Source organism: Pleurodeles waltl, chromosome 10 (genome assembly GCF_031143425.1).
Source record: "Pleurodeles waltl isolate 20211129_DDA chromosome 10, aPleWal1.hap1.20221129, whole genome shotgun sequence".
NCBI classification, from domain to species: Eukaryota; Metazoa; Chordata; class Amphibia; order Caudata; family Salamandridae; genus Pleurodeles; species Pleurodeles waltl.
Genome location: NC_090449.1, coordinates 7,761,800 through 7,778,293, shown reverse-complemented (window position 1 = coordinate 7,778,293; position 16,494 = coordinate 7,761,800). Strand labels below are relative to the sequence as shown.

The window sequence follows — 16,494 nt, the reverse complement described above, 5'->3', positions numbered from 1 at the left end:
ATGATGGATCCCAGGGGTCACTTACATGCTGCTGGCTGGGTCCAGGGGGGTCGGTTCAGAAAAACCACAGGCTGGACAAGTAGGAGGGGCCGCCTGCTGAACGTTGCTGCGCCAAAGGTCGGGTTCTCAAAGCCTGGAGGCTGCGGGTGCTGTGTACCTTTGGGCATCAGATATCTTCGTCCGGAGCTTTTGCGTTCAGGGGGGGTCCTCTGGATTCACACTGCAGGCGTCATTGTGGAGGGCAGGAGAGGTCAACCCAGGTTGAGTACTTGCTTAGAATCACCTAGGGGGACTCGTACTTCTGATACTGGCAACAGTATTGGGTTATGATTCCGACATGTTTGATAGCAAACATGCCTAGGTATGGAGTTAACCTTATGTAGCTGGACATAAATAGTGACCTATGTCCAGTACACACATAAAATGGCGTCCCTGCACTCATGAAGTCCATGAAAATGGCACTGGGCTTCGTGGAGGCACCTCTGCTAGTGCAGGAGTGCCCTCCCACATAGGTACATGCACCCTGCCCTCTAGGCTAGGAGGGCCTGCCATTGAGGTGACATACAGTGACCTGGTGCAGTGAGCTGTAGTGAAAGGATGCATTCACCCTTTCACGCAGGCTTCAATGGCAGGCCTGCAGACGCATTTTGCATGGGCTCCCATGGGTGGCATAATACATGCTGCAGCCCAGGGGCACCAGTATACCAATTGTGGGGTGCACAAAGTCAGGGACAACCACATTCAGAGGGCGAGAGCACAGTCATTGGGGTCCTGGTTAGTAGGATCCCAGTGAAAACAGTCAAAACACACTGACCAGAGGCACAAAGTGGGGGAACCATTCTAAAAAGAGGCTACTTTTCTCTAAGCACATGTATGTAAAATGGCTTCCCCAGTCACTTACCGTGTCTGAGAATTGACAGAGACCTAGCAGGGGCATACCTGTTTGTGGAGAGATGCCCTCACCTGTAATATAATGCACCCTGCCTTAAGGCTGTCAGGACTACTAGAGGGGTGACCAATGTATATTGCATGCAGTTAGGGGATATGGCACACCGGCTGTGTTCTTTATCGTGTTTTTACTTATGTCGGCTCCAAGAACTCAGCTTGCAAAGGCAGCCTAATGTGCTTGGTGAGAAGTCTCTAAGGGTGGCACAATTCGTGCTGCAGCCCTCGGGGACCCTCTTTAGTATCCCAAGCCCTAGGTACCAGGGGTACCATTTACTAGGGTCTTACGGTGGTAGCTAAAGGTTTTGCCAATTGGTGAAAAACAAAGTGTGCAGTTTTAGGGGAAAGAGATTGGACACTGGGGACCTGATTAGCAGGGACCCAGTGCACTTTCAGTCAGAATTACACCAGAAACCAGACAAAAAAACAGGCGATTACCATATCAAAAGATGCACTTTCCTGTTATGTGTATCTGCAGCCAACACATGCTACAAATGAAGTATGTTACCTTTATGTGTCTATTCGTAGCGTGTAGTGCTGCAGATTTACATGCACCCTCCCTCCGGCAGAAATCAGATGGTGTCTAATATACACAAAATTAAAGTATGCTCAACAGCAAGCACTAGCCTAACAGGCATATCCTTTCTTTCTGGATGGCAAAGTAATAAAAGGACAATCTAACAAAGGATCCTTTGAAAATGCACATTACCTCGAGGAGGAGACACAAAGCTCACCATCGATCATTAAAAAAAAAAAAAAAAAAAAAAAAAGACTTCCTTAAGAACAACAACTTGCAGAGACTGTGCCTAACACTTGTTGGCAGGAGTATGCATAGAATGTGAATCTGCATCACTATATGCTGCGAATAGATGCTTACAGGGTAAGTAACATAATCTTGTTATTTAAGTTAGTCAAGTTAAATGCTTTCCTGATTGTTGTAGCCATATCTGATCATTGTACGTGTTTACAAATGTTTACTGCAGCAATTTACCTCTCTGAAATTAGTTGCATTTCCTGTACTATGTTTGCAGCTAATACTCCCGAGGAGTCCAGAGAAGGGAAAAAGGAGAAAGAGGGCGAACGTTCCACAGAGGAGGGTAAGCAGAAGGCTAAGGGCAGCAAACCACTGCTGCCCACCTCTACAATCCTCAGGCTGCTGGCAGAGCTGGTGAGATCCTACGTGGGCATTGCCACATTAATTGCAAACTACAGCTACACTGCGGGCCAGTCAGAACTCATCAAAGAGGTACAGTGTGAGTTTTCAGGACAACAGAAGTGTAATTATTTTAGCAAGGTAACCTCTTAAATGGTGAGGTTGACATTTGGACTGAACTTTTTCTATTTTCACATGCTGTGCATCATTTCCTTGTAATAAAGTGCAATGAGAACCCATCACAGTTTTCTTCCGAAGGTGGTTTCTGATTTTCATAACAATCAAACCATTTAATTACCTATTGTAGGAAGTTGGCTCTGTATGTGCTATTTCAAAGTAAGGAATAGCATGCACAGAGTCCAAGGGTTCCCCTTAGAGGTAAGATAGTGGCAAAAAGAGATAATACTAATGCTCTATTTTGTGGTAGTGTGGTCGAGCAGTAGGCTTATCAAAGGAGTAGTGTTAAGCATTTGTTGTACATACACACAGGCAATAAATGAGGAACACACACTCCGAGACAATTCCAGCCAATAGGTTTTTGTATAGAAAAATATCTTTTCTTAGTTTATTTTAAGAACCACAGGTTCAAATTCTACATGTAATATCTCATTTGAAAGGTATTGCAGGTAAGTACTTTAGGAACTTTGAATAATCACAGTAGCATATATACTTTTTACATAAAACACAAATAGCTGTTTTAAAAGTGGACACTGCAATTTTCACAGTTCCTGGGGGAGGTAAAGTATTGTTAGCTTTTGCAGGTAAGTAACCCACCTACGGGGTTCAGTTTTGGGTCCAAGGTAGCCCACCGTTGGGGGTTCAGAGCAACCCCAAAGTTACCACACCAGCAGCTCAGGGCCGGTCAGGTGCAGAGGTCAAAGAGGTGCCCAAAACACATAGGCTTCAATGGAGAGAAGGGGGTGTCCCGGTTCCAGCCTGCCAGCAGGTAAGTACCCGCGTCTTTGGAGGGCAGACCAGGGTGGTTTTGTAGGGCACCGGGGGGGACACAAGTCCACACAGAAAGTACACCCTCAGCAGCGCGGGGGCGGCCGGGTGCAGTGTGCAAACTAGCGTCGGGTTTCCAATGGGAGTCAATGGGAGACCAAGGGGTCTCTTCAGCGGTGCAGGCAGGCAAGGGGGGGGGCTCCTCGGGGTAGCCACCACCTGGGCAAGGGAGAGGGCCTCCTGGGGGTCACTCCTGCACTGAAGTTCCGTTCCTTCAGGTGCTGGGGGCTGCGGGTGCAGGGTCTTTTCCAGCCGTCGGGTTTTTAGAGTCAGGCAGTCGCGGTCAGGGGAAGCCTCGGGATTCCCTCTGCAGGCGTCGCTGTGGGGGCTCAGGGGGGACAACTTTGGTTACTCACAGTCTTGGAGTCGCCGGAGGGTCCTCCCTGTAGCGTTGTTTCTCCACCAGTCGAGTCTGGGTCGCCGGGTGCAGTGTTGCAAGTCTCATGCTTCTTGCAGGGATTGCAGGGGTCTTTAAATCTGCTCCTCTGTAACAAAGTTGCAGTCTTTTTGGAGCAGGGCCGCTGTCCTCTGGAGTTTCTTGTCTTTCTTGAAGCAGGGCAGTTCTCTGAGGATTCAGAGGTCGCTGGTCCTTGGGAAAGCGTCGCTGGAGCAGGTTTCTTTTAGAAGGCAGGAGACAGGCCGGTAGGACTGGGGCCATAGCAGTTGGTGTCTTCTTTTCTTCTGCAGGGTTCTTTCAGCTCAGCAGTCCTCTTCTTCTTGTAGTTTCAGGAATCTAAATTCTTAGGTTCAGGGAAGCCCCTAAATACTGAATTTAGGGGTGTGTTTAAGTCTGGGAGGGCAGTAGCCAATGGCTACTGTCCTTTAGGGTGGCTACACCCTCTTTGTGCCTCCTCCCTGAGGGGAGGGGGGGTCACATCCCTATTCCTATTGGGGGAATCCTCCATCTGCAAGATGGAGGATTTCTAAAAGTCAGTCACCTCAGCTCAGGACACCTTAGGGGCTGTCCTGACTGGCCAGTGACTCCTCCTTGTTTTTCTCATTATCTCTCCTGGACTTGCCGCCAAAAGTGGGGGCTGTGTCCAGGGGGCGGGCATCTCCACTAGGTGGAGTGCCCTGGGGCATTGTAACACGAAGCTTGAGCCTTTGAAGCTCACTGCTAGGTGTTACAGTTCCTGCGGGGGGAGGTGTGAAGCACCTCCACCCAGAGCAGGCTTTTGTTTCTGTCCCCAGAGAGTACAAAGGCTCTCACCACATGGGGTCAGAAACTCGTCTCTCAGCAGCAGGCTGGCACAGACCAGTCAGTCCTGCACTGAACAATTGGGTAAAATACAGGGTGCATCTCTAAGATGCACTCTGTGTGCATTTTTTAATAAATCCAACACTGGCATCAGTGTGGGTTTATTATTCTGAGAAGTTTGATACCAAACTTCCCAGTATTCAGTGTAGCCATTATGGAGCTGTGGAGTTCGTTTTTGACAGACTCCCAGACCATATACTCTTATGGCTACACTGCACTTACAATGTCTAAGGTTTTGCTTAGACACTGTAGGGGCCTAGTGCTCATGCACATATGCCCTCACCTGTGGTATAGTGCACCCTGCCTTAGGGCTGTAAGGCCTGATAGAGGGGCGACTTATCTATGCCATCGGCAGTGTGAGGTTGGCATGGCACTCTGAGGGGAGTGCCATGTCGACTTACTCGTTTTGTCCTCACCAGCACACACAAGCTGGCAAGCAGTGTGTCTGTGCTGAGTGATGGGTCCCAAGGATGGCATAAGATATGCTGCAGCCCTTAGAGACCTTCCCTGGCATCAGGGCCCTTGGTACCAGGGGTACCAGTTACAAGGGACTTACCTGGATGCCACGGTGTGCCAATCGTGGAAACAAAAGTACAAGTTAGGGAAAGAACACTAGTGCTGGGGCCTGGTTATCAGGCCTCCGCACACTTTCAAATCATAACTTGGCATCAGCAAAGGCAAAAAGTCAGGGGGTAACCATGCCAAGGAGGCATTTCCTTAATTCCTTGCTAATGGAATATTAAATATGTATATGTATAAATATGTTCGATGGCATGTGTAGCTGCAGATTCACATGCTGTGCACATCCCGCCATCTAGTGTTGGGTTCGGAGTGTTACAAGTTGTTTTTCTTCGAAGAAGTCTTTTCGAGTCACGAGATCGAGGGACTCCTCCCCTTTCGGCTCCATTGCGCATGGGCATCGACTTCATCTTAGATTGTTTTTTTTTCCGCCATCGGGTTCGGACGTGTTCCTTCTCTCGTAGGGGATTTCCATGTATAGTCATAAGCACTGAATAGTTCCGCGTGCCTGCGGGGACCCCGGAGCACTGTTGTGTAGTATATTCTTAAGTGCAATCATCAGCTCCTTGACAAAAAAGGTCTGTGAAAAACACTTAAGAATAACAATGTGCAGCCTATGTGAACAACTACACAGACCAAATTGTTAGAAGAAAAAACAGTTGTAGTGTAAATTCACGTTTAAACCTCTATTTATTCTATAAATACATAAATAAATACATTCTCATATTTTATTTACACCTCTCATGAGAATAAAACAATGTAGGGCAGTGTAGCCCATAGGCTGCCATTATACAGAATGAAAATAGAGCTGTGCCTTTAAGAAAGTAAAGTCTTCCTGTTTCCCATCATGCACAGCAAAAGGCAGTTGCCTCAGTTCTTTTTTCCGGCTCCTTTCTGACAGGACCCTGAAGCATTGAGCTCTACCTCACAAAATCCTTTTGTGACAGAAATTCATTTAAAATCTTTTGAATTTCATTTTCACTCGACGTTTTTAACATTGAGTGATCATTTTCTGCTTTTTTCTGTTAGATTCTGACAGAATTTTGAGGTTTTTCTACTTCAGAAATGCCTTCACTGTTTGACAAATGTCCTTCTTGTGGCAGAAAAAAGGCCAAAACAGATCCACATCGGGTCTGCATAATTTGCCTTCCATCCAGCCACAAACCGGAGTCGTGTGACATCTGCAAAACCTTCTCCAGAAGGACCCTTCGTGACAGGGAGAAGATCCGACTCCAGGCGAAAGAGGACAGGAGGAAAAGTGGTCATTCTACCACAGAGCGAGGAGAAGGTCAGTCTTCTACCAGGGCTCACACTGGTTCCTCTATAACTCCGACCAGACCGGCTCAAAAACGGCACAGGTCTCCGACGACGTCGAGGGCGTCGACGTCGAGGCAAGGAACGGCGCCAACATGCTCGCCGTCGAGGAGTGGTTCGCCGGCGAGAAAGAGACATCGCTCGCAGTCGACGACGATTTCGCCGTCGAGACGGCGTGGACTTTCGCCGTCGAGATCTGGGTCACCGTCGGCACGGCGAGGACGTTCCACGTCGAGGAGATCTGAATCCGGTTCGCCGTCGAAACGGCGAGATCGATCAACGTCGAGGGGTGATCGACGTCGTAGACGTTCACCGTCATCACGGCGACGTCGAGGGTCGTCGTCGAGAGATTCTCAACGGCGAGAAGAATCGACGGCGAAGGGCACTCGCCGTCCCCGTACTTCGACGTCGAGGAGTGTGTCGACGTCGAGACAATCAAAAAGACCTAGGAGGGTTTATACAACCTCAGAATCCTCGGCTTCACTCATCCTCCTTCCAGCGTCTCCACAACTCTCTCCTCGACAATCACCATTGCCACAGATGCCGGTAACACCTACGGCGCCTCTTCCGGCTCCGCCTTCAGAGTCTGTTTTGAGGACTCCAACGCGGTCTGTAAGACGTTCGGGACATTCCTCTAGACGCTCTTCTTCCTCTCGGCACCGTCATGACTCACAGAGATCTCAGCATTCACATCACAGGCGTTCTTCTTCGTCTACACGGGACTACTCTCCAACCCTATCGGACTCACCGTCCCCGAGAGTGTCCCCCATAGATGATGTGAATACGTTCCAGGAGGTCTTAGTACGAGGGGCAACCAAGCTGAACATCCCGCTGGCGGTACCTGCCCCATCGACGTCAGTGATCTTCGAGACCTTGCATCACAGGACATCTTCCAGACCTTTGCTTCCACTGGTTCCAGGTCTCCTTGAACCAGCAATGGATATTTTCCTTGCACCGGCCGCAACAAAGTCTGCTCCTTCCAGACTTATTAAAAAATATTGTCCACCAGAACAAGATCCTCTATTCTTGAGGTCGGACCCAGTTCCTGATTCGGTGGTCATAGTAGCGGCAAAGAAACTGCATTCAACCTCACCATCTTCTTCTTCGCCTCCAGATAAAGAGAGCAGAAAGATAGATGCTGCAGGACGAAAAGTATGCTCTACTGCAGCCGTCACGATGAAGGCAGCCAGCGCTACTGCGTTTAGGGCGGTACGACCGTGCCCTCTGGGACTCTTTAATGCAGTTTGCAGAACATCTTCCTAAGGATAAAAGGGAAGATTTCCTGGAGGTCGTGGGCGAGGGAGCCATGGTGTCTAACCAAATTATAAGTGCTGCAGCTGACTCTTCGGTGCTATCCGCACACAATTATGCACACGGGATAGCGCTCAGAAGGCATGCATGGTTGAGACTTACATCACTCAAACCTGAAGCGCAGCAGAGAATACAAAACCTGCCTTTCTCGGGCTCCACCTTGTTCGGTTCTCATGCCGATGACGAGATGGCTAGAATGAAAGCTGAACTAGATACCTTGAAAGCGGTAGGCATGGAAAGACCGAAAGAACAAAGAAAGGTTTTCCGGCCATATCAACGACGACTTTTCACCCACTGGTATCAGTCGCCACACTGGATGTCTTCGCGCCCCCAGCAGCAGCAACAACAGCAGTATCAAAGGGGTTTCTCTACTCAGCGAAGGTCGACAAGGGGTCGTTCAACACCTCAAACTCAGGCAACTCGACAGGCTCCCACATCTAAGCCCTGAATCTTTGCTTCCCCCTCCTCCGTTATCCACTCCGGTAGGGGGAAGTATCTCAAATCATCTGGACGAGTGGCTACGCATCACAACAGACGCCTGGTGTAAGGAAATGCCTCCTTGGCATGGTTGCCCCCTGACTTTTTGCCTTTGCTGATGCTATGTTTACAATTGAAAGTGTGCTGAGGCCTGCTAACCAGGCCCCAGCACCAGTGTTCTTTCCCTAACCTGTACTTTTGTATCCACAATTGGCAGACCCTGGCATCCAGATAAGTCCCTTGTAACTGGTACTTCTAGTACCAAGGGCCCTGATGCCAAGGAAGGTCTCTAAGGGTTGCAGCATGTCTTATGCCACCCTGGAGACCTCTCACTCAGCACAGACACACTGCTTGCCAGCTTGTGTGTGCTAGTGAGGACAAAACGAGTAAGTCGACATGGCACTCCCCTCAGGGTGCCATGCCAGCCTCTCACTGCCTATGCAGTATAGGTAAGACACCCCTCTAGCAGGCCTTACAGCCCTAAGGCAGGGTGCACTATACCATAGGTGATGGTACCAGTGCATGAGCATGGTACCCCTACAGTGTCTAAACAAAACCTTAGACATTGTAAGTGCAGGGTAGCCATAAGAGTATATGGTCTGGGAGTCTGTCAAACACGAACTCCACAGCACCATAATGGCTACACTGAAAACTGGGAAGTTTGGTATCAAACTTCTCAGCACAATAAATGCACACTGATGCCAGTGTACATTTTATTGTAAAATACACCACAGAGGGCACCTTAGAGGTGCCCCCTGAAACTTAACCGACTGTCTGTGTAGGCTGACTAGTTCCAGCAGCCTGCCACACCAGAGACATGTTGCTGGCCCCATGGGGAGAGTGCCTTTGTCACTCTGAGGCCAGTAACAAAGCCTGCACTGGGTGGAGATGCTAACACCTCCCCCAGGCAGGAGCTGTGACACCTGGCGGTGAGCCTCAAAGGCTCACCCCTTTGTCACAGCCCAGCAGGGCACTCCAGCTTAGTGGAGTTGCCCGCCCCCTCCGGCCACGGCCCCCACTTTTGGCGGCAAGGCTGGAGGGAACAAAGAAAGCAACAAGGAGGAGTCACTGACCAGTCAGGACAGCCCCTAAGGTGTCCTGAGCTGAAGTGACTCTAACTTTTAGAAATCCTCCATCTTGCAGATGGAGGATTCCCCCAATAGGGTTAGGATTGTGACCCCCTCCCCTTGGGAGGAGGCACAAAGAGGGTGTACCCACCCTCAGGGCTAGTAGCCATTGGCTACTAACCCCCCAGACCTAAACACGCCCTTAAATTTAGTATTTAAGGGCTACCCTGAACCCTAGAAAATTAGATTCCTGCAAACTACAAGAAGGACTGCCTAGCTGAAAACCCCTGCAGAGGAAGACCAGAAGACGACAACTGCCTTGGCTCCAGAAACTCACCGGCCTGTCTCCTGCCTTCCAAAGATCCTGCTCCAGCGACGCCTTCCAAAGGGACCAGCGACCTCGACATCCTCTGAGGACTGCCCCTGCTTCGAAAAGACAAGAAACTCCCGAGGACAGCGGACCTGCTCCAAGAAAGGCTGCAACTTTGTTTCCAGCAGCCTTGAAAGAACCCTGCAAGCTCCCCGCAAGAAGCGTGAGACTTGCAACACTGCACCCGGCGACCCCGACTCGGCTGGTGGAGATCCAACACCTCAGGAGGGACCCCAGGACTACTCTGATACTGTGAGTACCAAAACCTGTCCCCCCCTGAGCCCCCACAGCGCCGCCTGCAGAGGGAATCCCGAGGCTTCCCCTGACCGCGACTCTTTGAATCCAAAGTCCCGACGCCTGGGAGAGACCCTGCACCCGCAGCCCCCAGGACCTGAAGGACCGGACTTTCACTGGAGAAGTGACCCCCAGGAGTCCCTCTCCCTTGCCCAAGTGGAGGTTTCCCCGAGGAATCCCCCCCTTGCCTGCCTGCAGCGCTGAAGAGATCCCGAGATCTCTCATAGACTAACATTGCAAACCCGACGCCTGTTTCTACACTGCACCCGGCCGCCCCCGCGCTGCTGAGGGTGAAATTTCTGTGTGGGCTTGTCCCCCCCGGTGCCCTACAAAACCCCCCTGGTCTGCCCTCCGAAGACGCGGGTACTTACCTGCAAGCAGACCGGAACCGGGGCACCCCCTTCTCTCCATTCTAGCCTATGTGTTTTGGGCACCACTTTGAACTCTGCACCTGACCGGCCCTGAGCTGCTGGTGTGGTGACTTTGGGGTTGCCCTGAACCCCCCAACGGTGGGCTACCTTGGACCAAGAACTGAACCCTGTAAGTGTCTTACTTACCTGGTAAAACTAACAAAAACTTACCTCCCCTAGGAACTGTGAAAATTGCACTGTGTCCACTTTTAAAACAGCTATTTGTCAATAACTTGAAAAGTATACATGCAATTTTTATGATTTAAAGTTCCTAAAGTACTTACCTGCAATACCTTTCGAATGAGATATTACATGTAGAATTTGAACCTGTGGTTCTTAAAATAAACTAAGAAAAGATATTTTTCTATAACAAAACCTATTGGCTGGATTTGTCTCTGAGTGTGTGTACCTCATTTATTGTCTCTGTGTATGTACAACAAATGCTTAACACTACTCCTTGGATAAGCCTACTGCTCGACCACACTACCACAAAATAGAGCATTAGTATTATCTATTTTTACCACTATTTTACCTCTAAGGGGAACCCTTGGACTCTGTGCATGCTATTCCTTACTTTGAAATAGCACATACAGAGCCAACTTCCTACACCTGGGTATTGAATATTGTGAGACATGGTTACGCTCTCAGATTCACCAGTTCTCCACCATCTGTTCCACCCAAAACAGCCAACCGCCATCTCGAAGCTCTACAGTTAGAGGTCAATATCCTATTGCAAAAAAGATCCATATAACCCGTTCCCATCAGCCAACAAGGGAAGGGGATTTATTCGAGATATTTCCTTGTACCGAAAAAAGACAAACAAGAGTTTCGTCCCATCTTAGATCTGAGGACAGCAAACAAATGGATTCGCAAAGAAAAATTCAGGATGTTAGCCTTACACCAAATTTATCCACATCTACGTCAGGGCGACTGGCTATGTGCGATAGATCTTTGCGACGCTTACTTTCATATCCCAGTAACCAAGAAACATCGAAAATTCCTAAGGTTCACCGTCGGAAAACGCCATTACCAATTTGCAGTTCTACCTTTCGGCCTAAAATCAGCGCCAAGAACTTTTTCCAAATGCATGGCGGTAGTAGCCGCCCACTTGAGGAAACAGCGAATATTCGTCTACCCCTATCTAGACGATTGGCTCATAAAGGCCTCCAGTTGTCTCGAGACACAGCAACATTTCGAATGGACTCTACAACTGCTGCAAAAACTTGGTCTTCAAGTCAATCTCCTGAAATCTACAGCAACACCTGTTCAGAGGTTGCATTACTTAGGGGCCATTGTAGATACCAGGCTAGGAAAGGTGTTTCCTTCGGAGGAACGACGGTTATCGATTCTCCAGAAGTGCAAACAACTGCAGGAAAGACCTCAAGCCACTGCAAGAATAATAGCTTCTCTACTGGGCTCGATGGCGTCTTGTATCCACCTGGTTCCCAATGCTCGCCTCCATATGAGACCATTGCAGGAAAATCTGGAGGATCAGTGGTGTCAACTGAGGGACGATTAGGAGAACAAAGTCCTTCTTTCTCCTCACACCCTACAATCCCTCAAGTGGTGGTGTTTACCCAGCAATCTCTTGGTGGGGATTCCGTTCCAACAACGGCCTCCATCTCAAACCATCGTAACAGATGCGTCACTGATCGGATGGGGGGCGCACATGGAACATCTTCGAGTCCAAGGCGAGTGGTCACAGAGAGAGAGTCTCTATCACATCAACCTGCTGGAACTTCGCGCAGTCCACCTTGCGCTCAAAGCCTTCCTTCCCTCTCTGAGAACGGAAACTCTCCTTCTCCAGACAGACAACGTGGCCACTATGTACTACGTGAACAAACAAGGAGGCACCAGGTCCAGAATTTTATCCAGAGAGGCTCAGACAATCTGGCATTGGCTTCTAGCCAGGAACCTGTCACTAGTGGCAACTCACCTGCCCGGCATCCAGAATGTTCAAGCGGATGCCCTCAGTCGGGTAATGGACGAGAACCACGAATGGGTACTACACGACGACGTCGTTCATTCCATTTTCGCACTCTGGGGTACCCCCTCTACAGACCTATTCGCAACCCCAGAAAACAAAAAATGCCAAAACTTCGCCTCCAGATATTACCATCCAGGGACACTGGGGAATGCCCTGTGGATAAGCTGGTCAGGAGCATTTCTTTACGCCTTTCCACCGCTTCCCCTGATTCCGGCGGTCCTCCAGAAGCTGTCCAATGTTCAGACCAAAATGATCCTAATTGCTCCGGAGTGGCCACGTCAGTGGTGGTTCCCAGACCTTCTTCACCGGTCACTCAAACCACACATCAGGCTACCATATCGTCCGGACCTTCTCACGAAGTTCAGAGGGCAGATATCTCATCCCAACCCCTCATCGTTGAGTTTGGCAGCATGGCTCCTGAGCTAGTGCAATATGGACACTTGAACCTACCTCAGGACTGTATGGAAATTCTGAAGGAAGCAAAGCGCCCTTCCACACGATCAGCCTATGCAAGCAAGTGGAAGAGATTCTGCATTTGGTGTTTACACAACAACATTGACCCGGTTTCCTGTGGGGAACAATCTATCCTGCCATATTTGTTAAGTTTGGCAAAATCGGGCTTACAACTGTCGTCAATAAAAGTTCACTTGGCGGCGATAACGGCATACAGAAAGAGTCCTTCACAAACTTCCTTTTTTCGGATTCCGATTATTAAGGATTTCCTAGAAGGTTTAAAGAAGGTTTTTCCTCCCATTAGAAAGCCTTCTCCTCCATGGGAACTGAACGTTGTCTTATCACGTCTGATGCTGCCGCCATTCGAGCCGATACATAAGGCATCGCTGCAGCATCTCACATGGAAAGCTGCTTTTCTGGTGGCAATCACTTCAGCGCGTAGGGTCAGCGAAATCCAGGCCCTTTGCGCTCAGGAACCCTACACGGTTTTTCATTCTGCGAAAGTGGTAATGAGAACTCATCCAAAATTTTTACCTAAGGTAGTCTCCGACTTCCATGTGAACCAAACAATTTCATTACTGACTTTCTTTCAGAATCCAGCTACCCCTGCTGAGAGAACTCTGCACTCTCTGGATGTAAAGAGAGTCTTGAAATTTTACCTGGACAGGACAAAAAGCTTTCGAAAATCACAACAGCTTTTTATTAACTATGGCCCAATCAGAACAGGTTTGGGCACATCTAAACAATCGTTATCCAGGTGGATTGTTTCATGTATAATGTTATGTTATCAGTTAGCAAACAAATCCCTTGGTGGTAGGCCAAAAGCCCACTCTACCAGAGGGAAAGCAGCTACTGTAGCCTTGATGAGAAATGTCCCTTTGGCAGAAATATGCAAGGCTGCCACTTGGAGGTCGGTCCATACCTTTACTAAGCATTACTGCCTTGATACAGACGCTAGGGCAGATGCTCAGGTTGGGCAGGCTTTGCTCAAGAATTTGTTTGCATGATTCATGTTTTTCTCAGTATTCTTATATCTACTCCACCGCGGTTATGGGGATGGGCTTGCTACTCTATTCAGTGCTTATGACTATACATGGAAATCCCCTACGAGAGAAGGAATGGTTTCTTACCTGTAACTCCAGTTCTCTCGTAGGGGTATTTCCATGATAGTCATAAGCAACCCTCCCTCCTCCCCGGTGGAGTTGACATAGAACATGAATATTATGGAGGTTGGTACTCCAACAAATGTTTTGTTTTTCTTCATGCCAGGTTAATAGCCTCCAAAAAAGAACTGAGGCAACTGCCTTTTGCTGTGCATGATGGGAAACAGGAAGACTTTACTTTCTTAAAGGCACAGCTCTATTTTCATTCTGTATAATGGCAGCCTATGGGCTACACTGCCCTACATTGTTTTATTCTCATGAGAGGTGTAAATAAAATATGAGAATGTATTTATTTATGTATTTATAGAATAAATAGAGGTTTAAACGTGAATTTACACTACAACTGTTTTTTCTTCTAACAATTTGGTCTGTGTAGTTGTTCACATAGGCTGCACATTGTTATTCTTAAGTGTTTTTCACAGACCTTTTTTGTCAAGGAGCTGATGATTGCACTTAAGAATATGCTACACAACAGTGCTCCGGGGTCCCCGCAGGCGCGCGGAACTATTCAGTGCTTATGACTATCATGGAAATACCCCTACGAGAGAACTGGAGTTACAGGTAAGAAACCATTCCTTTTCGCTCTGCGTTTCGGGAACATAGTTAGAATCTCGGAAAATTCAACGGTATTGTATGTATATATGTTCGGTGGCATGTGTAGCTGCAGATACACATGCTGTGCATTATCCTGCCATCTAGTGTTGGGCTCGGAGTGTTGCAAGTTGTTTTTCTTCGAAGAAGTCTTTTCGAGTCACGAGACCGAGGGACTCCTCCCTTTCAGCTCCATTGCTCTTGGGCGTCTACTCCATCTTAGATTGTTTTCTTTCCGCCACCGGGTTCGGACGTGTTCCTCTTCGCTCCGTATTTTGATTCGGGAAAGTTAGCTAAATATTGAAAATTCAACAGTATTGTTCGCGCTCGGTACCGGTTTAGTGTTAGCGTATCTACACAGATAGTAGAGGCGCTCCGGCGGCCCTTCGGGGTTTCTGCTCTTCAGCAGGGCCTGGTCGGCCCGACTGCGTCCATCGACTAAACTAATGGACCCGACCCCCTTTCGCTTCTGTCCGACGTGCCACTCGAAGTATCCTTATACAGACCAACACTTGGTCTGTAATCTGTGTCTATCACCAGAACACCGGGAGTATACTTGTGAGGCCTGTCGGGCATGTCGATCAAAAAAGACCCTACGCGATCCAAGAGCCAGAAGACTGCAAATGGCGTCGACACCGAGGGAACAACTCAACGTCGAAGCGGAGGAAAGAATTTCTATCCTGGGAACGGACTCCGATGATTCCGAGAGTGAGTGACCCGTGACGACGCAGAAAACAGTGAGTAAAACTGCCCTGTCCAAGACTCACACAAAGATCGTAAAGGGCAAGGGGATGCCACCGCCAGCAGGCCATGGCTCAACCCATCGTAAAGACGGTGACCAAACATCAGCACCGAAAAAGGCCAAAGAACTGCCGAAGACATCTGACTCCGGTCGAGATTCAGGCTCTGAACAATCTCAGCACCGAGAGTTCGACTCACCCAAGGTGAGAAAAGTTACGTCTGAACCGAAAAAGACTTTCTCAGAAGCTTCGGTACCGAAAAAAGCAGCTTCGGAGCCGAAAAGAAGGTCTTACACGGAAGAGCAAGGACTTTCCGGCCAAATGCAAAAACACAGATTTGAGCAGGAGATAGGTATGGGGGAACCAGACCATACCCAAAGGAGGTTGCATATCCAGAAAGTGACTGGGAAAATATAAACTCTTCCTCCAATTAAAACCAAATGAAAGCTGCCATTTCATCAGTCAGAAATGCAGCCGAAGGCAAAGGTCGAAAGAGATAAAACACCATCACCAAGGTTTTTGCCACAACCTTCTCCACTGCATTCACCACAGCTGTCCCCGGTAACAACACCCCCAATGCAGTCACCGACCCATACAGGGATGACACAGGATGATCCCGATGCATGGGACTTATATGATGCTCTGGTATCAGACAACAGCCCAGATTGTTACCCAACAAGGCCATCACCTCCAGAGGATAGTACTGCATATACGCAGGTACTATCAAGGGCAGCTACATTCCACAATGTAGCAATGCATTCAGAGCCAATAGAGAATGATTTCCTATTCAACACCTTGGCGTCTGTAAGGAAATGCCTCCTTGGCATGGTTACCCCCTGACTTTTTGCCTTTGCTGATGCCAAGTTATGATTTGAAAGTGTGCTGAGGCCTGCTAACCAGGCCCCAGCACCAGTGTTCTTTCCCTAACCTGTACCTTTGTTTCCACAATTGGCACACCCTGGCATCCAGGTAAGCCCCTTGTAACTGGTACCAAGGGCCCTGATGCCAGGGAAGGTCTCTAAGGGCTGCAGCATGTCTTATGCCACCCTGGAGACCCCTCACTCAGCACAGACACACTGCTTGCCAGCTTGTGTGTGCTGGTGGGGATAAAAAGACTAAGTCGACATGGCACTCCCCTCAGGGTGCCATGCCAACCTCACACTGCCTGTGGCATAGGTGTCACCCCTCTATGTCCAAATTCTAAGATCTCAGGAGCCAGATTGCTAGATTGAGCGATGCTGGATTCTGGTGTGTGATCTTTTGTTTGTGTTGCGTTAACAGATCTGGCCTGTTTGGTAATTTGATGTGAGGTACTACTGATAAATCTAGCAGTGTTGTGTACCACGGTTGGCGAACCCAGATTGGTGCTATAAGTATTAGTTTGAGTTTGTTTTGACTCATTTTACCAGATACGGAATGAGTGGGAGTGGGGGGGGG

The 16,494-nt window shown here is 48.8% G+C and overlaps 1 protein-coding gene across 10 annotated transcripts in view; it reads left to right on the top strand.

Annotated features, from left to right (window-relative positions):
• HUWE1 (HECT, UBA and WWE domain containing E3 ubiquitin protein ligase 1) overlaps positions 1-16,494 on the top strand; it is a 1,403,674-nt gene that overhangs the window by 728,862 nt on the left and 658,318 nt on the right. For all 10 annotated transcript variants that reach the window (XM_069209338.1, XM_069209335.1, XM_069209339.1 and 7 more), the window contains one exon: positions 1,977-2,191. In XM_069209338.1, the coding sequence (XP_069065439.1) occupies positions 1,977-2,191 (215 nt within the window). The remainder of the gene's footprint in view (positions 1-1,976; positions 2,192-16,494) is intronic.